This window comes from Neoarius graeffei, chromosome 6 (genome assembly GCF_027579695.1).
Source record: "Neoarius graeffei isolate fNeoGra1 chromosome 6, fNeoGra1.pri, whole genome shotgun sequence".
In the NCBI taxonomy this organism is placed as follows: Eukaryota; Metazoa; Chordata; class Actinopteri; order Siluriformes; family Ariidae; genus Neoarius; species Neoarius graeffei.
Window position 1 is genome coordinate 23,861,331 of NC_083574.1, and position 26,324 is coordinate 23,887,654.

General features: G+C 45.8%; 1 protein-coding gene across 2 annotated transcripts in view; it reads right to left on the minus strand.

The window, feature by feature from the left end:
• The window catches only part of pak1 (p21 protein (Cdc42/Rac)-activated kinase 1), a 243,751-nt gene that overhangs the window by 51,978 nt on the left and 165,449 nt on the right, over positions 1-26,324 (minus strand). Inside the window, exons 1-5 of one of the 2 annotated variants that reach the window (XM_060923466.1) lie at positions 23,973-24,091; positions 19,492-19,708; positions 5,372-5,466; positions 3,990-4,137; positions 3,797-3,834 (exon numbers count right to left, since the gene is read on the minus strand). In XM_060923466.1, the coding sequence (XP_060779449.1) occupies positions 3,797-3,834; positions 3,990-4,137; positions 5,372-5,466; positions 19,492-19,684 (474 nt within the window). In that variant the 5' untranslated portion in view covers positions 19,685-19,708; positions 23,973-24,091. Of the gene's footprint in view, positions 1-3,796; positions 3,835-3,989; positions 4,138-5,371; positions 5,467-19,491; positions 19,709-23,972; positions 24,092-26,324 lie in introns of those variants that run through there. The other variant, XM_060923465.1, reaches the window with a different exon arrangement.

Sequence of the window (26,324 nt, forward strand, 5' to 3'; positions counted from 1 at the left end):
TAAAACATGAGCTAATTTTATCCCTAATCTATCCCCAATGAGCAAGCCTGAAAACAGTGCTAGATTACAGTGCTAGAAGCGCGTACTCAGCATTCTTTCTCCTCCAAACACGACAAGTTGAGTTTTTACCAAAAAGTTCTATTTTGGTTTCATCTGACCGTATGACATTCTCCCAATCCTCTTCTGGATCATCCAAATGCTCTCTAGCAAACTTCAGACGGGCCTGGACATGTACTGGCTTAAGCAGGGGGACACGTCTGGCACTGCAGGATTTGAGTCCCTGGCGGCGTAGGGTGTTACTGATGGTAGCCTTTGTTACTTTGGTCCCAGCTCTCTGCAGGTCATTCACTAGGTTCCCCCCCCCCCCCCCCCCCCCCCCGTGTGGTTCTGGGATTTTTGCTCACCGTTCTTGTGATCATTTTGACCCCACGGGGTGAGATCTTGCATGGAGCCCCAGATCGAGGGAGATTATCAGTGGTCTTGTATGTCTTCCATTTTTTAATAATTGCTCCCACAGTTGATTTCTTCACACCAAGCTGCTTACCTATTGCAGATTCAGTCTACCCAGCCTGGTGCAGGTCTACAATTTTGTTTCTGGTGTCCTTTGACAGCTCTTTGGTCTTGGCCATAGTGGAGTTTGGAGTGTGACTGTTTGAGGTTGTGAACAGGTGTCTTTTATACTGATAACAAGTTCAAACAGGTGCCATTAATACAGGTAACAAGTGGAGGACAGAGGAGCCTCTTAAAGAAGTTGTTACAGGTCTGTGAGAGCCAGAAATCTTGCTTGTTTGTATGGTAGGTGACCAAATACTTATTTTACCGAGGAATTTACCAATTAATTCATTAAAAATCCTACAATGTGATTTCCTGGATTCTTTCCCCCATTCTGTCTCTCATAGTTGAAGTGTACCTATGATGAAAATTACAGGCGCCTCTCATCATTTTAAGTGGGAGAACTTGCACAACTGGTGGCTGACTAAATACTTTTTTGCCCCACTGTACTTCGAGAAGAAAGAGCAGCACAGGGTGATGTTTAAGAGTGGAGGAAGATCTACACAGGTGGACTACATACTCTGCAGAAGGGGTAACCTGAAGGAGATTGGAGACTGTAAAGTGATGGCAGGGGAGAGTGTAGCTAGACAACATCAAGTGGTCGTGTGCAGGATGAGCTTGAAAGTGAAAAAGAGGGAGCATAAAATAGTGGAGCCGAAGATTAAGTGGTGGAAACTAAAAGAGGTTGAACATCAGAAGGAGTTTAGGGAAGAAATGAGACAAGCATTGAGTGGTCATGGAAGTCTGCCAGAAGATTGGAATACTACTGCTGTACTAGTAAGAGAGGCAACAAGGAAGGTGCTAGGGTGGTCATCGGGAAGGAGGAAGGAAGACAAGAAGACATGGTGGTGGAACAAAGAAGTGCAGGAAATTATAAAAGAGAAGAGGCTAGCAAAGAAGAATTGGGACGATCAGAGAGACGAGGAAAGCAGGTGGTTATGCAGAGAGACGAGACAGAAGGCAAAAAGAGCGGTAGCAAAGACGAAAGCAGATGCATACCAGGAGTTGTACGAAAGACTGGAGACCAAAGAAGGAGAGAAAGACCTGTACAGACTAGCTAGGTAGAGAAACAGGGAAGTGAGGGATGTACAGCAGGTAAGAGTAATGAAAGATGTAAATGGAAATGTGCTGACAAACAGTGTATTAAGAAGATGGAAAAAGTACTTTGAGGATTTATTAAATGAGGAGAATCCAAGAGAGAAAAGGTCAGATTCATTGGAGACAGCAAATCAAGAAGCAGAGTTGGTTAGTAAGGATGAGGTGAGGGCAACCATGAAAAGAATGAAGACTGGGAAAGCAGTCGGACCAGATGGTATCCCAATTGAGGCTTGGAGATGTTTGGGTGAGACGGCTGTGGAGTTCCTAACGAGATTGTTTGAGATTGAGAAGAGAGGTAGCAATCTGTGAATAGCAGTACGGGTTTATGCCAAGGAAGAGCACGTCGGATGCAATTTTTGCTTTAAGAATGTTAATGGAGAAGTACAGAGAAGGCCAGAGAAAGCTACAATGTGTGCTTGTAGACTTGGAGAAGGCATACGATAGAGTGCCGAGAGATGAGTTATGGTATTGTATGAGAAAGAGTGGCGTGAATGACAAGTATATTAGAGTGGTGCAAGACATGTATGAGAACAGTGAAACAGCAGTGAGGTGTGCAGTTGGAACAACTGAATGGTTCAAGGTGAAGGTGGGACTCCATCAAGGATCTGCTTTGAGTCCTTTTTTGTTTGCCACAGTGATGGACAGCTTGATGGACGAAGTGAGGAAAGAGTGAGGAAACATCATGGAACATGATGTTTGCAGATGATATTGTGATCTGTGGTGAAAGTAGAAAGGAGGTTGAGCTGGGTTTGGAGAGATGGAGGTATGCATTGGAACGAAGAAGAATGAAGATGAGCAGTAGCAAAACAGAATACATGTGCATCAATGAGAATGGGGATGAGAGTGTAGTGAAGATGCAAGGAGCAGACGTAAAGAAAGTTGGTGAATTCAAGTACCTCGGGTCAACTGTGCGGGAAAATGGGGGATGCGATAGTGAGGTGAGAAAGAGAGTGCAGGCAGGGTGGAGCAGTTGGAGAAGGATTTCGGGAGCCATTTGTGATAGGAAAGTCCCAGCAAAAGTGAAAGGTAAGATGTATAAGACAGTAGTGAGACCAGCTGTGATGTATGGATTGGAGACCGTACCCTTAACGAAGAGACAGGAGGCAAAGTTGGAGGTGGTGGAGTTGAGGATGTTAAGGTTTGCGATGGGAGTGACAAGGTTGGACAGGATAAGGAACGAGCACATCAGAGGGACAGCACATGTGGAGAGCTTGGGAATTAAGCTAAGAGAGATGAGACTGAGATGGTATGGGCACATCCTGAGAAGAGATGCAGAGCATGTTGCAAGGAGAATGTTGAGGATGGAGCTGCCAGGCACACGAAAATGAGAAAGGCCAAAGAGGAGATACATGAATGTGGTGAGAGAGAGGACATGAAAGCGGCAGGTGTGGTAGAGAAGGATGTGGAAGACAGGGAGCAATGGAGATGAAAGATCCGCTGTGGCGACCCCTAATCGGGAGCAGCCAAAAGAAGAAGATATATATATCCAGAAAAGATTTGTGCAGCTCTACAGCTCTATAGTTTGACCAACTCGAATCATGTCATATGTTTCACTTCCTGTAGTTGGGTGCATTCGGTTCAGGGTGAAATTTCTTTCTCACCGCATTTCGAATCAGTTCTTTCCGTGTTTTCACATGCCACACCAATTGGGTGGGTGGGGGGGAGAAGCATACTGTACCATAATTCAATTCAAGCATACTAAATGCACTGGTTTAATATAATATGAATGAATAGTGGCGCAATACTGCAAAATGTGCTCTGACTGTAGCAGTTCCTTATTGTTCAATAGCAATAATCAAATGTGCATCTGGATGAATGTAAATGTGGATGGTGTCATTTTTTTTGGTCTCCTGTGCTTCATTTCTAATCAGAACACAACACTGACACTCCCTTGTTTCAGAAACAGTGCCTGAAATAGCAAAATAATATCTCGAGGCACTCGTGGAATGTTAACCTGACAAGAGCCGCACTGTTATTATGGGGAGAAGTATTAGGAATGAAATGAAAAACAAGACTCATTTTCTCTGGGGAGCTTATACCTATGAGTTTAAAGAATTTAAATGCAGACACCATTAACTTTATTGTTTATGTGAAAAAGTACAAGTCAGACAGAGACTATCACCAAAAACAGTCCCTGAAGACTTACCGGAACATTGGAGGAGCTGTAACTGTCCGAGCTTTTATCTGAGGAGGGGGAAAAAGATGAAAAAGAAACCCCATATGAGGACAGAGTGGAATAAAGTGGGAACCTTTTCTGTAAAGTTGCAGGGTGTGTGTGTGTGGGGGGGGGGGGGGGGGGGGGAGTTTGTCATGATCATTGCGCACAATGAAACTCTCACCTGTGAAGCTCATGTACTTCTGGCTGTTGGCAGTCTCTTTGGAGTCATAGAACTTGAGTACATCCAGGACAGCCTGAGGGTTCTTCTTCTGCTCCAGCTTAGTGATGTTTGATGTCTGGAGCAAGCGAGCCCATTGCTCTGGCATACCCTACACACACACACACACACACACGAATATGCAGCTTGTCTCGTATGAGGAATGGAGAGCTGGGCGATCAAAAGTTTCACCTGTACTATAATTTCATTTGTTTTAATGAAAGAAAATATAACATTCAACTCTCTTTGGCTATGCTGAAAAGCAGCATTTTATCTTTAAATCAGACTTGATCCCCTTTCATACGTCATCTTAGATCACTTCCAAAATGCATACACAGAGTCAAGGCAAAAAATAGTAAACTTGAATCTGAAGCCAAAATTTGAATCGGGTACCATGGCTGATGTAAAATCAAGCACAGTTCTCTTTCCCACTCACTCTTTCTACCAGCAGCCAATTAGAGCAAGCGTATAGGCAGAAACGAGTGTGATAAATTAACCAATAAGAACACCGAGAACACGGTGCTTCCTGAGTGTTAAGTTATACAGTGATGAGAAGCTCTGTTTACTTAATTTACTGAGTCAATTCTTTCGAATCAGTGAATCAAACCCCTGATTCCACTGATTCAGTTTCGCCCTGGGAGATTATAAAGGCTCACAATTGCACCACATGAAACATCAGCCAATGTATGTGTGTGTAAGTCACAGTTTATACCTACAGTTACAGGCTTAGCCAACATCTGGAACCAAAAGTGGTGTGTAAAATCTTTGAGAAATGCCACAACGCTTTTCAAGCTTTGATCTACATTCATGAAATAAGATGGAGGTTAATGTGAAACAAAAACATGGCAAAAAGTTTATGAAATGTGACTACATGTATAGTTTTACAGGTTACTTTAGCCCATCACCTTTGCAACAAACTCAGGTAACCTCTTGTGACGTCAGAGTGGTTCATGGGATTGGCTCAAGTGGATTTCAATTCAGAAAATGATTCATCTGACAGACTCAGTAAGTGAATTAATTGAGTGATTCAATTTTGAGGTTTTGGTTTATTTAACTTCCTATTAGTCATGTACTTTGCAACACTGGGAATACAAATGTACAGGAATGTACAGGAATGTGTCACACTAATACTGTAAATGACAAACAGAAACTGAGAAAGACGATTTGAAAGCCGAAGTGTGTTGACCTCAATCTAAGGATGCACAACAATGCAGCTTGGTCTGCAGAACTTTTTTTTTTTTTAAATATAAACAGGATGCACAGTAAAGACTGAACCAAGTGATTAAACCCAAAATCCTATGGAGGCAGATGAAGCAACTATGCAATGACATGATGTGAGCACTTACAGTGAACTCTCCGGTGACGGCATCAAAACCCACGTGGATGGTGTGCTCAAAGTCTGATGGCAGAGAAATCTCTGGACGTTCCTTCTTCTTATTGGCTTAGGAGGAACGCACAGAAGAAAGAAAGTTCAAAGAATATATATACAACAGCAGCTTGGGATCATTAAAATGGCATCGGATGAAAATGACATATTTGTATTTGTTGTGTCATTTGTCAAATCAAATCAAATCAAGTTTATTTGTACAGCGCTTTTAACAATAAACATTGTCGCAAAGCAGCTTTACAGAATTTGAACGACTTAAAACATGAGCTAATTTTATCCCTAATCTATCCCCAATGAGCAAGCCTGTGGCGACGGTGGCAAGGAAAAACTCCCTCAGACGACATGAGGAAGAAACCTCGAGAGGAACCAGACTCAAAAGGGAACCCATCCTCATTTGGGCAACAACAGACAGCCTGACTATAATATTAACAGTTTTAACAGGTATAACCCTCAACTGTCCTCATGCGGCCGTCCTTCACAGGAGTGGGGCGATAAAACTCCGACCAGACACAGGGCACCAGGATGGATCAAGCAGGTCCGAGGGGCAGAAGAGGCCAGCATCTCAATCCCAGGATCAACATGTAACTCGGGGGGGGGGGAAGAAAACACATTGTTAGGTATGCCCTAAAAATGACAAGTATTAAATCTGTGTGGTAGGCTCGCAGAAACGAGAGTCTTTACATCAGGCATAACACACAATGGCATGTTAATATGGTAAAATATATCATGACCCTGCTCTGGCTGGATGCTTGATTGGGTGATGGGAGCACACTCCTCAGTAATGATGAGATGCAGATGGGACCCTTAGGGCTGGCCAAGACAATTCAGTTACATTTCACAGGGTCTGGGACATGCGACAGTGAGCTCAGTTAACATTCTAAAAAGACACAGGGGTTGGACTTGTGCATAAGAGTAACTCATCCGGTCAGTTATGCCCACTCCAGTTTAATCCAGAAGCACCAATTTCTGAGGCAGACGGGAAGAAGATACAGTAAACAAAGCAGCCATTTTGTTATTTTGAAAATATTTCAAGCCTAAAGAAAAAGGCATATTGCTGCCACACCAGAAAAAGGAAAACTGATTAGTATCACGATATAATGTGAAAAGTTTATAATAAGATGTTTTTCATGTTACACCACGATAGTTTCATGTTCTTACGACATATAATCTTATAACATCAAACATTTCATGTTATAAGGAGATATCATCCATCATGCTCAATAACATCAGAATCTTGCCATGTCTCAATCCAAGCATGAAGTAGAACTTAATCAAATCGTGTAAAGAGTCATGTTCCTCAGTTTAGCCATTCTCCACACACTGTTTCCTTATTCAAACACAAGTTTCACGTTATGGTTGAAAAATATCAACTTGTTATAATGAGAAACGTTTTATGCTCCAATAATAATATAAATCAATTTATAACTATTTTGTTATAACAAGAAAAGCTTCTTCTTCTAATGTGATAAGGTTGTATGTCATAATAACATGAAAATATCTTGTTAAAACGTGAAAAACATCTTATTACAACAAACCTTTCAAGTTATAAAGTGATACTGATCTGTTTTTCTGTTTCTGGGGTGGCAGACCAGATAAAGCAAATTCAAAACTGTACAGGGCTACACTGAGAAAAAGTTGTTGTTGTTTTTTTTGCTTTAAATGGGACATTATCATTTTGCATGAAGTATAGTGGTGTGCATTAATTCTTTTTATTTTCTTTTTTTTTTAAATCCCGCTTCTGACGGAAATCCTCCTACAATGATTTTTGTTGTCCTTAAATGTGAAATAAAATCCCTGCACATGGCATTCCGTCATAACCAGTACTTTGTGAATGGATGCTTTCTGATTTACCGAATCCCACTCAGCAGATTAGATCGGCTTGCTCAAAGTATCTAATCCAGACTTGTTTTCAGAAGCTGGACTTGAAAATAGCAGAAAAACCTCCCAGACACTGCTGTAGACATCTTATTCTTCATGCATTAAGACAAAGAGCTTCTGCTCTGTACACTCTCCGTTCCAGAATCAGTCATTATTTATTTTGCACATTGGATTCATAGAAAATAGTCTAAATTAGAAGGGCACTCAGAGCACAGACCTCCACCAAGGACAATAGGTTGTATTCAGTCATTTGTCTTTTGCTTGCAAGTTTACTTCCAGTGAATGAAGTGGTGGTCAGACAAACCAATTTGGCTGCTGTTACGTGAAGAGCTAGTGAAACAGTCTCCAACTATTTTTTGAGTCTAGAGGCCACTGCACAGTTAAGATACATTCAGAAAGTTGCTCTTTGTGAAGGGATAGCTCTTTACACACTAGTAAAGAAGGATTTTTCCTGCGAGTTGGAAAATTATCCATCCGTTGAGTTCCCTGACATCTCAAACTACCTGGTGCTGCAGACATCGTTCTACACAGACAAACCGACGAAAACCTGGAAGAGCATGGAGGAGTACAACTTTTTATATATGTGGTTGGGTTAAAGATCTGGGGATCAAGACAGTACAAGATAAATTTTGTATTGTTTATGCCCAGCTAAGTAAGACTTTTTGTACGCATCTTTGCAATAGTTGCTAGGACGCTACAAGTTTTAGTATCGGGTGTAAACAAGCCACAGCCGCTCGATTCTCAATTCTCACTGCTCTTCTCTTCCAGGTAAATCATTCACAAAGACATGGATTAAAGCAAAAAAATATATATATATTTGACTGAAAATTTACCTGGGGTTATGGGTGGATTTCGATGAAATTCTACGGGGGGGGTTATGGGTAGATTTCAATGAAATTCTGAGAATGGTTAACTTAGAACTGATAACTTTATTATCAATTAATTAATGGATTAATATATTCAATTTATTGCACTCTCTTTCCATTGCTTCCGTATATTATTTTTTGTGGCAAACCACACAAATGCAAGCACCTGGAATGTTTAGTTTTTTGCACCATGAACTAAATGGCTTTCCGTTTTCACCTATTTCGTACAGCCAAGCCCACCTCCACTTGTTTTTTACACCTTTATCGATGGCAGACACATCTGTAAAGCGCATCCATGCTGCCGAAACCGAAAGCAGAATGACATGCTCCTCTATGCTCGACGTCAATATTGAAAAAAGTTTGGATCTTCACTTAAATTAAAATTATAATTTGACCTTACTTTGTGTTGAATACGACTTCAAAAACAATTCAAGATTTTATTAAGAGAAATATTGTGGCCAACACGAGTGTTAAGTTACCTAAAAGATCGCGTGAAGTTGGCTGCTATCTACTTTGCGTTTGTTCTCATTTTCCTCCATCATTTCATAGGCCAGAAACAGATGTTTTGACGTAATTTATCTTAGTAGGCTATGATTATTATTTAACCGTAGTCTTCTAGACATTTTGACTGTTTGGGGCATTGAATGCTGGTGTATGATTTAAAGGGAATAAAGTTTAGCGCATGTCGGAACATCATTGCGCTCGCAGCCTCCAACTCCTCAAACGTCCTTTAAATTGTGATATAACGTAGGCTATAAGGCACGGTTCTAACATACCTTACACATTGGCCTAACGAAAATAATTGTTGGGGCGTCTGCTGATTTGTTAGCTATAAATTTAGGTCTAATTACTTCTGACAGTCTGCAAGCATTGCACCGTCGGGTCTTCCAAGTCTGGCTGAAGCAGAGGAGCGGGCTTTCCGGGGTTTATTTTTTCGTTTTTTTAACATGCTCTATTTCTATATGTCCAGGTTTGAACTAAGTCATTTTGGCAAGATTTAATTTAATACAAAACAGAAATGGTCAGACACAAGCACGCCAAGCACATGGGAATGTATTTTGCCAATTTTGACAGCGCATGTTTTTGCGAACGTTTAAACATGATCAAACATAGGAAATGAACGACACAAAGCATGGCTCAAAAACAAAAAAGTTAAATAAACCCTGCTGATAGTTGATGGTGTTGCAACACATCAGTGTTATAACCCAATCTCTACCCAACCACCCGTCATTTTAATTCTCCTCGGATCAGCACTAACCTCACATTTGGCCTTGGGAGAGTTCAGCTGACGGAAATCCGTCACACGACGGAAAACTTTATGGGTCTTGGTGAAACAGGACAGAGAAGTTATCACGGCTTACTATAACTGCATGGCCGGGGAAGCAGTTTCATGATGTTAATTTGGGAGCTCTGCTTTTGTGTTTACATGGATCGCCTCGATTAACTTATCTCTCTAGTTCAGTGTAGGAACCCAATCTACATCATCGTTCTTGTAAAGACTGCCTGGACATCCTAATAAAGTGAAAACGTACACGTTAGTTTACAATATGGCGACCATGATCAAACAGTAAACAAAAACACATCTGAGGACTAAAGCATCTCCTGAACTTCAAAACATCATGAAATAACGGAAAATGGCGAGCAAAGTGATTTGTGAATCCAAACGAAATAAATCAGAGGAATTTACAAACCTGCTCACGAAGTGATCACTGCAAACTTGGGTGTTCCTCGATTCGGCTCCCTTCCATCGCAGCGCAAGGTTCAAGAGCCACCTTTCTCATCGTCTCTTGGTAAAATCCTTTACTTTTTCACCCTTTATCACTTCATGGGGAACCCGGAAGAAACTTTTACCAGTTTCACAGTTTGTTTGATTCGAGCAGCCCAACGCAACGCAAGCATCAGGCATTTTAACGACTAGCAAGGTGCCCCAGTGATAGAAACGCTTTGGGAACAGTGAGCTTAGCTGACCACCACTTCATGTCTTGCATACCCACCTACAGTATAGTCAAATCTTATGATATGCAAATCTGCTCCCCCAACCACTGTACATGTGTGAATTCATTTCTAAAACTATTAGAATACCTGTGAACTGCTACCCGCGAATGTAGATTGTGATATAGAGTTGTGGTAGCGGGGGCGTGGCCGAGTGTTGGTTTGTGAATGGAGGGCGGGGCCAGGGAAGGTGAGTGGCGAAGTCAGTACGCCTGTTCCCAATTAATGTTGTGTTTGTGTGTTTTGCAGTGACTGCAGAGAGTAAAAAAGGAGAGAGAGAGAGCGAAGAGAGGGGACTTCGCCCAACCCTAGCACGTATGTGTGTATGGTGTGTGTGTGTAAAAAAGCTGAAAAGCTAAGAAAATGTTGAAAATAAAAGCATTTCCCGCCTGCTGCGCTTCAGTATTCCACCCACTTCAGGGATTCACTATGGTGGTGCCGAAAGCTGGGATACTGAAGGGAACTGTCCCATGGAGTCCTCCCCACTTAAGAATCTAATACATGCCCTCGCCGCTGCCCAACAGAGCCAGCACCAAACACTGACCGCCCTCCGGAAGGAGCAGGAGCAACGCTTTGAAGGCTTGCTGCTGGCCCAACAGGAAGATCACCAGGCGTTCCAGCACCTGGCTCACATCAGCAGGGTCCTCGACCGCCACCACAGCAGACTCACCCCACGTCACGCTGACAAAGATGGGACCACATGACGAGCCCGAGGCATTCATCGCCCTGTTTGAGCAAGCAGCTGAAGCGTGGGGGTGGCCGGTCGAGCAATGTGCAGCAGGTCGACTACCGCTGCTCACTGGGGAAGCGCAGCTCGCCGCACAACAGCTCCCCTCCGACTGTTGGCTCATCTATGCTGTCCTGAAGCGAGCCATCCTGCAGCATTTTGGCTGCTCTCCAGAGCAACATCACTGACGCTGGAGGAAGTCGGTTGGCCGGCTGGCCGTTTGCATTCAGCCAACAACTCCGGGATGTCTGCCAGCGGTGGCTCAGGGTAGAAGACTGCTACATCAAGGGGATCATTGACTTAGTGACACTGGAACAGTTCATCGCCTGGCTTCCGGAAGGAACGACGGAGTGGGTCCAGTGCCACTGCCCAATGCCGCTGGATCAGGCCATCGAGTTGGTGAAGGATCACTTGGCAGCGGTTCCGGCGGCAGGTGGACATTCCGCCTCTTCTCTCCCTCCTTCTCATTCCCACCCTCCCTCCTCTTCCCTGCCCCGTTCCCCCACCACGGAGGTGGGGGCCAGGTCCCCCCCAGCCAGCCTGCCGCACCCATGGTGTCTCCCTCCCGTCTTCCCCTTCTATGGCTATGTCCCCCCCCCAGGTGAGTGACTCTCCTTTCGCCAGTGCAAAGGTGAAGCCTGGGCTGGTATGCTGGTGCTGTCGGGACCCTGGGCATCTCCAGGGCCAGTGCTCTGCAATGGAGATGGGAACTGTGGTCCGGATCCCCGACGCGGCAGAGACCGCCCTCAATCGGGCCGGAGCGTATCATATACCGGTGAGTGTTCAAGGGGATACGGATCACACATTGGTGGATTCTGGCTGTAATCAGACCTTAATCCACCAAAACCTGGTGAAAGGCAAAGCATTGGGGAGAGCACAAACGGTGAAGGTTGTGTGTGCACGGGGATGTTCACGATCATCAGTTAGCGTCCATCCACATTCCATTTTGGGGAGAAAAGCATAGTATAAAGGCGGCAGTTAACTGGAGTCTCACCCACCCGCTGATTCTGGGGGGACTGATTGGCCAGGGTTTAGAAGCTTAATAGAGTGTATAGTAGGGGGTGAGTCTGCTGCAGGCCGGATGGCTCCCCAGCCTGAGTCAGGCAGTGGGGTAGCGGGGGCATGGCCGAGTGTCAGTTTGTGAATGGAGGGCGGGGCCAGGGCAGGTGAGTGGCAAAGTCAGTACACCGGTTCCCAATTAACGGTGTGTCTGTGTTTTGCAGTGACTGCAAAGATTAGAAAAGGAGGGAGAGAATGAAGAGGGGACCTCTCCTAACTCAAGCACGTGTGTATGTGTGTGGAAAAAACTGAAAAGCAAAGAAAACGTTAAAAATAAAAGCCTGTACTTTTATTTTTAACAAAACAGCATTTCCCGCCTGCCACGCTTCAGTATTCCACCCACTTCAGGGATTCACTACAGGAGTCATCATATTTCTACACTGGCTATGTTGTGTCACTATTGAACTTTACTGCCATCTACTGGAGTTTAAGATGTATGGCATTTTTGAGCACAGACTTCCGCCGAGGCCAAATGCGATCTCTGTTAGGGGTGGTGGAGGTGTGGTGAGATAAGGATCCAAAAGCAGAACACAGACAGTAATCCAATAAATAAGGTGATTTAATCCAGGGAAAAAAAGGCGTGGCAAAAAGGTAAACAAACAGGACAAAAACACAAATGGCAAAAATAGTCCAGGTAAAAAGAGACAAAAAACTTGACAAAAACACGAGACAGGTAAGGACAAAAACGCTAGAGCAAAAAAACATGAACTAGGAAAATAAGAGAGAAAAACCATGAAATGCAATGAGGCACAGAAATGGCTAGAGAAGCAAAACGAGACGTTCTGGCGAAGTCAGAGTCTGAGAACGGCGTTTAAATATCCAGCAGTGAAAACCAGGAAGTGAGTTCAGGGGAGATGGAATTCTCGTCCCGGATCCGGATTGGCGCTGGCATGGGAGATCTCCGGAGTGGATGTCCGGGGCGGAGCATGACAATCTCTCTCAACATTAGCAATAGAGAAACTAAATTCATGGATCCACCCCATGACATGCTCCAAAATTTAATGGGTTCTTCCTTGGCCCATGCTACACCCTTCCACCAAGTTTCATGGAAATTGGGTCTGTCAACTTTGCGCAATCCTGCTTACATGCAGACAAACAGACCTAAAACCGAAAACAGAACCTCCTCAGAGGAGGTAATAATGATGGCCAGAAAACATTTTTTAAACTACTTTTCGTTCTATTTCGTTTCTCCTGACCGCCAGAGGCGGTGCTTTCAGCACATGGATATCCATCACACGAACGTGCAGGTCGAGTAATAGTAACAACAAAGTCATGTGTGACCTGGGTGACGTCACCCCGTGACCCCGGCACAAAAGACCGGTGAACCCAGGAAGTGACCTCTTTGCATCTTCTCGCGTTTGCAGGTTGCGAGTTGGATTGGAATTTGGACAAAGCGCCGTGTTAGTTTCGTTACCCGTAGGGTTGGGGCTGTGCTTACGCATCCTCCAAGAAACTGCGTTAAGTCCACCAATTCCTTTTCTCTTGTCGTTATATTTGTATTGATTTGTTACTCCGTTAAGCTGAGTGCTCTCGCTCGGTGGAGTTAGCTGATTAGCCCTCCGAGGTGGTGTCCTCGCCGCTGGAGGCCGGCTTGTTTCATTCAGGTAAGCGGTTTTCATTCATTTAAATTAAAGCGGTGTTTCTCGCCGCTGTTTATCAGTTCTGTGGCGCACGGCGCCTATCCTTGTTAATATTATCGACCGCCTTGTTTTGTGTAGCCTTGCCTCCGGCCTGCTCACGGGCCAGCTGTCTTGTGTGTGTTGTATTCGTATTGTTTGTTACTCCGTTAAGCTGAGTGCTCTCGCTCGGTGGAGTTAGCTGATTAGCCCTCCGAGGCGGTATCCTCGCCGCTGGAGGCCGGCTTGTTTCGTTCAGGTAAGCGGTTTTCATTCATTTAAATTAAAGTGGTGTTTCTCGCCGCTGTTTATCAGTTCTGTGGCGCACGGCGCCTATCTTTGTTAATATTATCGACCGCCTTGTTTTGTGTAACCTTGCCTCCGGCCTGTTCACGGGCCGGCTGTCTTGTGTGTTTTAGCGGCGTATGATGTCTTCTCATGCTAGCGAGTGACTGTTTAGTTGCGGCTGTCTTTTAAACCCGCGGCAGTAGGCTCGGGGTTCGCGAGGTCCGGGTGCTCCCGCTTAGGCCCTCGCACCATTTTTTTTCCCGACCACGGGTGTGTTCGCCCGGTCGTTTTTCGTTGCCGCCTGATTGCTTATTGTGTGTTACTTACTAATTATTGGGGTGTTCTCGCCCTATTTTTTAAGTTCCCTTCTGCCAGCTCGGATGGATCCTCCATCTGACATCCCCCAGGCCTCGGGGGGACAGGACATGGTGCCGGCTGCAGCAGCGGGGCCCAGCAAGCGCCGTGGGGCTCCCCCACGCGTCTCCGCTTCCAAGGCGAAAAAGAAGCGCTCGGGCGATTTGGCTCGGAAGGTGGAGGTGATGTCCGCCAAGCTGGAGGAGATGAAGGCCCTGCTGGCGAATCTCCAGCCTCTGCCACAGGGCAGCAGTGTTCCCGCAGCCACCCTGGCAGCCCGACCGTTCGCCATCACCACTGCTTCTGCCACCGGCCGTCGATGCACGCGGCCTGGATGAGCTGTCGATCCAGGCATCGGAGAGCTTTGACTGCGGTGGGTCTGACGGTCACGACTCCACCTCTCCGGCCGGCTCCCAGGCCACCAGCCATGGCACCGTGGCAGCGTCGGAAGGCGGACGCTCATACCATCCAGCCAACACTGAGGGCTGCATTGGCCCGTCTGGGTTTGGACACGCCCCCGGTGGCCCAGCATCAGAGCGCTTTTTTCAGAGGCTCCACACAGCCTTCCTCGTTGTCTGTTCTGCCCTCGGCCCCATACATCGAGGAGTTACAGAGGTGTTGGGCGAACCCCAGACGCCTTTCCCACCTCCCTAGTGACTGCAGGGCCCTGGCAGCAATGCAGGACGCCCCCACCTACGGCTTCCAGCAGATGCCCAACATTGAGCCCTCCGTGGCTGCCCTCGTCCTTTCGCCCAACGAGGCTCTGCAGCCTGACGCCCGATGCCCCCGCACTCAATGCCGTGTGACCGACGACCTCATCGTGCGGGGATACGACACGGCGGCACGAATGGGTCGTATCGACAATTCCATGTCCCACCTGCTGCTGGCCCTCGCCCAGACGCTGGAGGGGATGAGCGCGGCATCACGGGAGCTGTGCGACGCGGCTCTCCAGGCCTTTGCCTACTCGTCGCGGGAACTGGGCTGGCTGATGTCGTATCTCACCCTCGCCCGCCGGCAGATATGGCTGGCGCAGTCCCCTCTGGCCGAGCCCGACCGGCGTGTGCTGCGCTCTCTCCCTGTTGTCCCCGGGGAGCTGTTTGGCGAGGCCGCTCAACAAGCCCTGGACCGGAGTGCCCAGGTCGTCCAGGCGCGACAGCAGTTCGCTGGCCTCCGCCAGGTCGACCACCACGGCAACGCTGCCCAGTCCTTCAGGGGGCCCACACCGACTCCGTCTCGGCCACGCACCCGCCAGGAGACCAGACGGGTTGATGACTTTCGTCGCCCCACCACCTCCCGGACCCGCGGCGCCGCCCCCTACACCCAGTCCGCTCCTCGTCGACCCCCTGGTGACCGATGGGGGCGGTCTGGGCAGCGCTGACATCAGCGCGCCGGCGGTCAGCCGCTTTTCCAGCGAACAGCTCCAACGCTGGAGAGCGTTGACCCCAGACCCCTGGGTGCTGGTGACCCTCACCCAAGGTTACCGCATCCAGTTCTGCCGCCAACCGCCGCGTTTTCATGGGGTCAAACACACCACCGTGAGCCATCCGGGGAAGTCCCTCGTCCTCCGGCAGGAAATCGCCACCCTCCTGGAGAAAGGAGCAATCTCTCCCGTCGACAGGCAGAGACAGCAAGGTGGGTTCTACTCCAGGTATTTCTGGTTCCGAAGAAGGACGGCGGTATCCGCCCGATCCTCGACCTGAGGTCCCTCAACTCCCACTTGAAGACCATGAGATTCCGCATGCTGCGTACAGTGGATGTCTTACACCACATCCAGGCGGGCGACTGGTTTGCACCGTCGACCTGAAAGATGCCTACTTCCATGTCCCCATTGCGCTACACCACAGGCAGTTCCTGCGGTTTGCCTTCAAGGGCCAGGCTTTCGAGTTCAATGTTCTGCCCTTTGGGATATCGCTGGCACCCCGTGTGTTCACCAGGTGTGTGGCAGCGGCATTGGCACCACTTCAGGCACGGGGCTTGCGTGTCCTGCCTTACCTGGATGACTGGCTCGTCTGTTCACGGTCAGCAGCTCAGGCCCACACCAACATCGCGACTGTGCTCTCACATGTCGCAGAGCTGGGGCTCAGGGTGAATTACAAGAAGAGCTCGCTGGTGCCCAGCCAGGAGACGATTTTCTTGGGCAGGCACCTGGATTCGAGGTCGTTGATGGCAACCCCCTCCCAGACCAGGATCCACAACATCCGCCTGCTGCTTGGCCGCTTCGGACGGGGCAGGTCACTCGCCCTGAAGACCTTTCAGCGCCTGCTGGGCATGCTTACGGCAGCCTCCTCTCTGGTCCCGCTGGGGCTCCTGGACTTGCGTCCGCTTCAGAGGTGGCTCAACGGTCTCCACCTCCACCCGGTGCTACGGGCTGTGTTCCTCGGCCTACAGCACTTCCTCCCAGGCCTGGCCGGCAGACACGTTCTGGTGCGGATGGACAACGTAGTGTACTACATCAACCACCAGGGAGGCACCAAGTCCCTCCAGTGCTTGGAAGTAGCCGGCCAACTTCTGCGGTGGGCCCATCGACATCTCTTGAGCCTGCGTGCCATGTACCTGCCAGGCACTGCCAACAGGGCAGCAGATCTGCTGTCCCGCCAGGACCCCGATCCCGGGGAATGGAGACTCAACCTAGCGGTGGTTCTCGCCATCTGGGAACGTTTTGGCAGGGTAGAGGTGGACCTCTTTGCCTGCCTGGAGTCGACACACTGCCCTCTGTGGTTCAGCCTCCACGGCCCCAGCTCCCTGGGCCAGGACGCGCTGGCGTATGCTTGGCCGAGGCAACTGCTGTATGCCTTCTCCCCTCTGCCGCTGATCGTGCCAACCCTACACAGGGTTGCGACGGACCACCACGGGCTGCTGCTTGTCGCCCCTCGGTGGCCGGGCCGAGTGTGGTTTCCCAAGTTGTTGCAACTTCTGAACGGCGACCCCTGGTGCCTGCCAGTGAGGACGGACCTGCCATCACAGCTGGGAGGGCAGATCTGGCACCCGGATCCAGCCCGTCTGCAGCTCTGGGTGTGGCTGCTGAAGGGCCGGACCCCCTGCTAGGTCTTTGTGAGCCGGCAGTGGTCAACACCATTGCAAGCTCTCGGGCACCCTCCACCAATGCCCTCTACGCCAACAGATGGAGGCTTTTCTCCAACTGGTGCTTGACTCGGGGGGAGGAGCCTACATGCTGTCCCCTGCCGACCATTCTACTGTTCCTCCAGTCTCTGTTTGATAAGGGTCTTACTCCTTCCACCATCAAGGTCTATGCAGCTGCCATCTCTGCTCAGCATGCCAGAGTTGGGGGAAGGACCGTGGGGTCCCACCCCTTGGTGGCACGTTTCTTGAAGGGTGCTCTCCGGTTGAGACCCCCCCGACGGAGCCGGGTACCCACATGGGATCTTCACTTGGTGCTGCAGGCTCTCTGCGACGCACCGTTTGAGCCCCTGCTCACGGCAGACATTTCATGGCTCTCCCTGAAGACTGCTTTTCTTCTGGCCATTTCATCGACGAGGTGCGTCGGGGAATTACACGCGCTGTCAGTCAGTGGGGAGTGCCTGCAGTGCCACTCCGGCGACAGTGGGGTCACTCTGTGGCCTAACCCCTCTTTTCTCCCGAAGATCCTCTCTGCCACCTTCGTCAACCAGCCCCTTAGCCTTGTGGCGTTTGAGGCGGGCCATGGTGAGAGGTCGGAACTTTTGTGCCCAGTTCGCGCCCTCAGGGTGTACGTGTCCCGTACGGAGGGCTTCCGTAGGAGTAACGCCCTGTTTCTGTGCCACACAGGGCCGAGGAGGGGTCTGGCGCTCTCTAAACAGGGGCTATCCAAGTGGATAGTCGAGGCCATATTACATGCCTACAGGCACAGTGGCTCCCCGATTCCTCCAGCTGTCAGGGCGCACTCTGCACGGGGCGTGGCGGCCTCATAGGCATCACTGAAGGGCGTACCCCTTTCAGACATATGCAGCGCAGCCTCCTGGGCGTCCAGCTGCACCTTCACCAGGTTTTACCGTCTTAATGTCGTCCCACATAATCCTGTGGTGACGGCCGTCATTCCAGGCCCGTCGCAGCAGCACTGAGTACGGGTAGGCACTCCTCATGACCTGGTTGGTATTAGTCATCCATGTGCTGAAAGCACTGCCTCTGGCGGTCAGGAGAAACGAAATAGAACGAGGGTTATGTATATAACCACGGTTCTATGAGTTTCGGATGACCGCCAGAGCTTGGCAGTCACTCGGAGTGTACACGAGAAGATTTGCCAAGAGGTCACTTCCTGGGTTCACCGGTCTTTTGTGCCGGGGTCACGGGGTGATGTCACCCAGGTCACACGTGACTTTGTTGTTACTATTACTCGACCTGCACGTTCGTGTGATGGATATCCATGTGCTGAAAGCACCGCCTCTGGCGGTCATCCGAAACTCATAGAACCGCGGTTATATACATAACCCTCGTTTTATTGCTTGATGAGTAAAACTGAGTCGATGTGCAAATCCTAATATCTGCTCTCTAGAAACTACAGGAACAGAGCTGGGATTCCATTATTAAAACAGCAACAGTGCTGAATGATAGGATGTTTAAATTCAGTCAGTCATATGATTACTTAAAGAGAAAAGGCACAAAATATTCAGATGAGCTCCAATCTGATTTGCATTTTCAGGTGTTTTATACGGACCTTATTGCTACTTTATGAACGAGATCATGTATAAATTGCATCACTGAGCCAAATGCTGTCTTTTAAAGAGACTGTGTGATGCAGTTTGCAAGATGCTAAACCTGTAGGCTATACGTTTCCCTCATTTGTGAGAGATATTAACCAGTGCAAAACTGAAAGACGCAAGCGCCAAACATGTCTTGGCTGATTGATTACATTTGGGGGATGGAAAAAAGAAGAACATGTCATTTTTGATTGTATTGTTCATTTCAACATCAACATCCATAGTCAGTCATCGCTCACTCTCCCTCTGCTCAGGGCAGCCAGCTGCTGTGTGCTGGGTGTTGTGTGGAGGTCAGGCTGGTTATGTAAGGTTAACTATTTGCTATCAGGAAGCTAATTAACAGAGCAGGCGTGCTGAAATGCAAGACATTCTCTGCTCATGATTTCGCACGGATTAGCCCGCTACTCTCAGGCTGTGAAAGGGCTGAGAAAATAAGCCCTTAAACATTGGTTATAAATGAAAAAGGCATATATAATTTCACAAACCCAAAATGAAAACTTGTGTTTTCCATCAACCCAGAAAGCTCAAATTGTTTAATAAGCCCTTTAGCAGAGTTCCTTATATCAACCATTGATATTTCAGTCTATTCCTCCATTCTTACTCACTCTTATCTCCTCCTCCAGTCAGGATGGAGCGAATGGAGCGGTCCTTGCGCTTCTTGTCCTCCGGATTGGGGGGCAGTGGTTTGGAGGTGTGGTTCATTGTGCTCGGCTCTTTGATACCAGAGCCCATCATGGTGCTAGTGTTCCTCATGGGTGGTGCAGGCGGCTTGTCCTCCACTTCTCCGTTATCGGACATCACGTAGTGCAGGAGCAACTAGTTCTGAAATAAATAAAATAATCATGGTTATTGGTAAGTTTAAATTGTCATCATTACGTTATGATTTTAGACCAAAATGAGAGAGAGATAGCGAGCAAGAGTGTTCAATATAATAAGGGAGAGGATAAAAGACTGAGGACTGCTGAACATTTATTTGTTCTCTAGTTTGGCAAAAAAGACACTTATATATTGTCTTTTTGGAATTTGCATCGTTGTCCAGTTGCAAAATTGTTTAGCTACAGAGATAGTAGCTGTGAATTAAAAAAAAAAAAAGATCTCAAATATCACTAAAAACGTTTTTATGCTTGCATGAAGTGGTTTTTCAGATGATTCAATAAAGCAATATTTTGTAAAACTGAGGTGGAAAGACATTTTTCGCATTTCAGTCACATGACATGAAAAGCAAATGGAAATGCTACCTTTCTGTAAAAAAGAGCACTCTCTAAACAGCTATTGTAAGAGGAGAAAACCCAGCTTTAATCATAACACTCAATGGAAACACATTCACAATTGTGTTTTGTCAAAATGTATATAAAACTGCAATGGAAACCCAGCTAGCAGTGGCGAACCGTTATTATTAAAGCTGGGACTTCAGCTCAGCCAAAACTTAGCCAGACACACCATAAAAAGCAAATGGGGCAAAGGATTTTGCAAGAGGAGTCTGGAGACAGAAATCTTAGTTTCTCAGTCGTTAGCTTGTGCTACTTGCTCTTGATAGCACTGGCTTGACCGCTTTATTAGTGTTTGCTAACACTACTGATGAATGCTACATCAGCTGGAAGGTTACTTCACTGCTGCGCTGACTCACGGTTAAACTCATGCCAAGGGCAATAAATTTTTGGTCCCACAAAATCAAAATCTGATTGGTTTATTCATCTGTCACTTCCTACATAAACATACACTGCCCTGGCCTTCTGTCCCAGCAATGAAGCCAGACACACCAAAATGAGTGAGCCAGCTCTCAACTCTTCTCAGCCTAGAGACAGCAAAAAAAAAAAAAAAATCTCATTGGATAACTCTGTTTTTTTAATGTTTTCAGGACAGTAATCCTTTCATTTTTGAAGCAAATTTGATAAAAATGAGGCCAAATTAAAATTAGAAGAGAATAATTATAATTAAATTATGAAAGCAATTTAAAAATGAAAGAAATTAAATATAACATTTGAAATGCTGATCTGTTTGGGCCTTCTCTGAAGACTTAGAAGGCCCTGATGGTTTCCCTCTGCCAGCTAGTGATCACCAAGTCATAGATCACTAGTTGCATTTGATTGTGTATTTTTATACTTCAAACTCTACATTGTGTTATTTTGCCATCTGTAATGTGCAGGTCATGCACCGATCCACATCATCTAGCAATCAAGCATAATAGTTTTGTATTTTAACTAGTTAGGTAGAGCTTCTTATAAGTAGCATCAGAGTGTAGCTTAAAACACTTTGTGATATTAATTTCTTTTTTTTTTTTAATAGATTTTGTGTAATATAACTTCTAATATACTCTGAACAATCTATAGTGCTGACAAAGTCAAAGAAAGTTACATGTAATATGCAATTCATAAAGACCTGGTTATAAATTTAGAGACTTTAAAATAATTTAGCTGAATAAATGTACAGTAATTGTGGGGTGGCACGCTGGTGTAGTGGTTAGCGCTGTTGCTTCACAGCAAGAAGGTCCGGGTTCGAGCCCCGTGGCCAGCGAGGGCCTTTCTGTGTGGAGTTTTCATGTTCTCCCCGTGTCCGCGTGGGTTTCCTCCGGGTGCTCCGGTTTCCCCCACAGTCCAAAGACATGCAGGTTAGGTTAACTGGTGACTCTAAATTGACCGTAGGTGTGAACGTGAGTGTGAATGGTTGTCTGTTTCTATGTGTCAGCCCTGTGATGACCTGGCGACTTGTCCAGGGTGTACCCTGCCTTTCGCCCGTAGTCAGCTGGGATAGGCTCCAGCTTGCCTGCGACCCTGTAGAACAGGATAAAGCGGCTAGAAATAATGAGATGAGAAATGTAATTGTGCACACAAATTCTCCAAGACACATGACCACTAATCAAAGCAGTAAAGAAACGTTTAACTACAAAGCAGGCGGTTTACTTAAATGACCAATACGGCCAAAAATGTAGTCGGTCATACACGATCCTTTTTTTTTATTTTTAACTTGTAACCAAGAAGTAATAAAAGTCTTTTCTCACACAAAATATTTTCCATAAACTCAAAATGTTCCAGCATTCCGTGTCATTGCTCAAACTTCTACAAATATTGATAGTGAAAAAAATAAATGGATGGATGTAAATAAATAGTGAAAAAAAATGCCACTGGTTCCTCAAGATGTCTGCCCCTATACTTTTATAATACGTCCTAAAGCACAACAGCATGTCTGTATAACACTACTGCATACACACTTCTACAGACATCACCTGTTAGCTACATAACCCTTGTTGCTTGTTGAACTAAGAAGAATCTACAGACTGCTTCAATGATTCTCACCAATCATGGGTTCACAAAGTCTGGCAAAAGGTTTTGTAAACATGTCTTGTAAACATGTACATGCTCAGGAATCCCTGTACTAGCTGTTATTTGCCAGAGTAATCAAATGAATAGTATATTTTGAGCCACCACACAAATAATGCGATCAATTTAATCTTTATAAATTACAGCATTAACTGTCCAAGTACTGTAACAGCAACAACCATCACTTTAAACAACCATCACTTTAAACAAGTGTGACTGCTTGCTGTAACAGGAACAGCTTGCAATATAGCTGTGAGCTCACTACTGGACTCCACCTGATGTAAGGGTGTGTTTTCTTGCCTCCTCAACACAATAAAAATAAACCATATTGGGTTTTTTTTCTTCAATCTGGTCACATGTATCACAAGCCTGACTCAACAAACGATGTACTCATGACTATGAACGTGCTGCTTGTAATCCATCCGGGAAAATCATCCAAAAGGTGACGCACGCACACGCGCGCGCGCGCACACACACACACACACACACACACACACACACACACACACACACAAAGCCTTGCCTCACTTTCTTTTCCACACACTCACCTCCTGCAAGTTCAAACATTATGTAAATCAACTGTCTTATTTTTAGCTCGTTGTTTCTTGGTTATGAGACAAGGAAACTGTGAGAGCAAACAAACACCACAACATGCATTCACCAAAAACTATACAGCAGATAGATATACAGAGGAGAAGCTTAGAGACTATACATGGCTGCTCTATCTATCTATCTATCTATCTATCTATCTATCTATCTATCTATCTATCTATCTATACACACACTCCATCAATCTTCTATACTTTAACCATCCATCCATCTGCTCCATCCATCTGCCTTCCTTCTCTGGCTTTCCATCCATCTATTCTGTTCATCCATCCATCCCGTCTGTCAATCCATCCATCTTCTTATCTTCTCTGGCTTTCCATTGGTCTATTCTATCCATCCATCGCTCTATCCATCCACCTTACCTATCCATCCTATCATCTCTTCACCTATCTAGTCTATCCATCTGTTTATTGATCCATCCATCAAACTATCCACTTAGCTTTTCTACCCTCCTTTCTACACACCTCCAACCAAACCAATTTATCTGTACAGCACTTTTAACAGTTGTAAAGCAGCTTTACAGAAAAATATAGATTTTTAAACATATGAATTAATAAATTTACCCCATCAATCCATCCACCTACTTTGTCTATCCATCCAGTTGTCTATCAATCCATCAATCTACTCCATTGCTTGACCTATCCATTCATTTACTTCGTCTATCCATCCAATAAGCCGTAAGGTGAACCTCGAAAAGTCCTTCCGAAAAGGGATCCCGCTTCGACCTCTCCGAACCGCACACGCTTCAGTTCATAAAAAAGAATGAGTTGTGGTAAGATTACAACAAAACAGTTCGCGTCACAGAATCGCGCTCATTTCTTAAATCGCAACATTTAATGAAGAACTAGTATCTCCAAGGCGTATGTACATATTCGGCAGGTGTAATAACACTTTGGCTCGCGAGAGGTGCCACGGTTGAAACGTCATCAGATTGGAGGAATCGGGTAGCTGGTAGCTACCAGCTGTGCTAGGTAAACAGAAGCAGCATGGCAGCCACCGGAGTAGCAGTGCTATCATCCAGCAGTACCGAAGAAGAAGAAAACTCGGCCGAAACTGTTGAAAAAACTAAATCTTCGACACATAAGACTTGTTATATGCACATATCTTCTGTGAAGCATGAAAAAACACAGAATTTCACCAGCATACGGTGGAATACTTACCGAAACAGCCTTCGGCAGTGTCTGGAGTTGAGGGTGAGTGCAGACACGTATCTGAACATTACAAACACTGTCTTGACTTGGATTTTGATAAAATTCCCGAAGACGCGGCTTTCCATCCCACATGTTACCGGAGGTTCATTGACAAACACGAAATTGAAAGAGCAAAAAGGCGTCTCGTGCGAGAGAAAGAGCGAGGAGATGATAAACAAGACCCCCAGACCAGCGAGGCTATCCCTGCAACAGTGACTGGCACGACTCCGACAAGGAAACTTCCTTCCAGATCAAGCCTGCCCATCTCGAGCTCTGACCCCATCTGTATAATATGCAAGAAAACCTGCAAATATGTCGTCAAGGCTGGCAGATGACAAAAAGAAGCTTTGTCAAAGACAGACTTTAACCGCAGGTAAGCTAAAAGGCATCTCACCCTCATCCCCCACTACACAGTAGGTAGTCTATGCAAATGCATCCCATCCCCCAGCACACACACACACGCACACACACACACACACACACACAAAGAGAGAGTAGTTGAATGACTATCTACACTGCTACTGACTGCACACAATCTCCTTGCATTTGTCTAATTTGAATGTATGTGTGGATTTATAGTACATTGACGTACAGATGTATGGATGGCTGTATGAATATGGAAAGATGTCTATTGGTTGTACTTTTGCTGGTGTGTGTGTGACTGTGTGAACTATAATGTGTTGTGTATGTGTGTGAATAAAATAACATTCCAATACATAACTTCCCCATGCCTATAATATTCCAATACCATAAATGACCGAAATGCAGTGTTTGAGTTAAGGACTGACCCCCCCCCCCCCCCCCTTCTGTCTTAATGCCTGTTGCAAAGATTTTTGACAATAAAGTACACTTTGACTTTAATAGGGTAGTGTGTATGTTTGTATGGATGTCATAGTATGTCTGTGTGCTTTGATGTTAATATGCCACTGAATACCAGTCCACCAGGAAAAATGAAGTCTGACTATTTGTCTGCCTATCTATCCAACCTTTTTTCTTTTCTTTTGTACAGACTTGTGCAGGTGTTCCAGCTGTTCGAACACAAAGGAAACAGAAGAGAAAGATGATGATAACTGCCCTGACACTGACAGTGAGGAATAGCATGTCATGTGGTTTTTACCTCTATTCTATTCCATTGATATCATTATCATTCATTTTATTATGATGTTTATTTATACATGTATATAAGTTTATGCCAGTCAGTGTATACTTATGATTGTTTTTGTGTGTTGTATATAGTTGTGAGTGAATAAATGAACAAATGAATACCTGAATGTTCCTTATCATTGATGATTAGAATTATTTCCATTTATTGATAAAAATGACAACATGAAAAGGTCTACCTTATCACCCACTTGCATCATTGTTCTTCGTGCTATAAATAAAGCACTATTTAGAATCCATTTGGCCCACTTTAGAAATACATGAATGATCATTATCATTGATAATTAGAATTATTTCCATTTATTGATCAAAATGACAACATGAAATGTCTGCCTTTATCATGCACTTGTATCACTGTTCTTCATGCTATAAATAAAGCACTGTTAAGAATCAATTTGGCCCACTTTAGGAGGATATTTTGGGAGATTCCTTTATGTTGGTTACATTTGACAACACCAGGCAGGCTGTCATTTTTCCAGTTTGTTGTCGTAAATTGGCTACGCAATTGGTTTAGCGCGATCACGTGGTGTCTCGTGACGTCAAAATCGCATTCAGCTCTGAGGAAAATAGTCCTTCAGAAAATGTCTTGATTTAAAAAACGAGTGCGATTCTGTGACGCGGAAAGTTTGCTATAAGTGTAACATAACTTGGTCCTTTTTATCAGCTAAAGAGCATGTGGTTCAGAGACGTCGGAGCGACCTAAAACGAAAACGGGGTTCACCTTATGGTCTACAACCATTTTATCCATTTACTCCATCCATCATCCCTCCACACACTCATCCATCCACCTTCTGTCTAATCGATTTTCAAACTATCCCATCATCCATCTCCTCAGTGTAATCCATCTCCAATCTACTATATCCACTCATCCATCAATTTACCAACTCCATCCATCTATCCACCTTATACATCTTTCCATCTCCATCCTTCCAAACCTCCATCTACTCTGTCGATCCATCCACATAATAAACATGAGGTATTTACACAGGATCTCTTATTACTGTTGTAAACGTGCAATTCTGCTGAGATCCATGATGTACTCATAAGAGGGTAGCGTTATGCACATTTTCCACCACACTTTTCTCAATAAACCCCAGCACTCGTCATTATTTTAACCAATTAAAAAGGATATTTTTTTCTGAACTCAAACAAGGCTTTCTT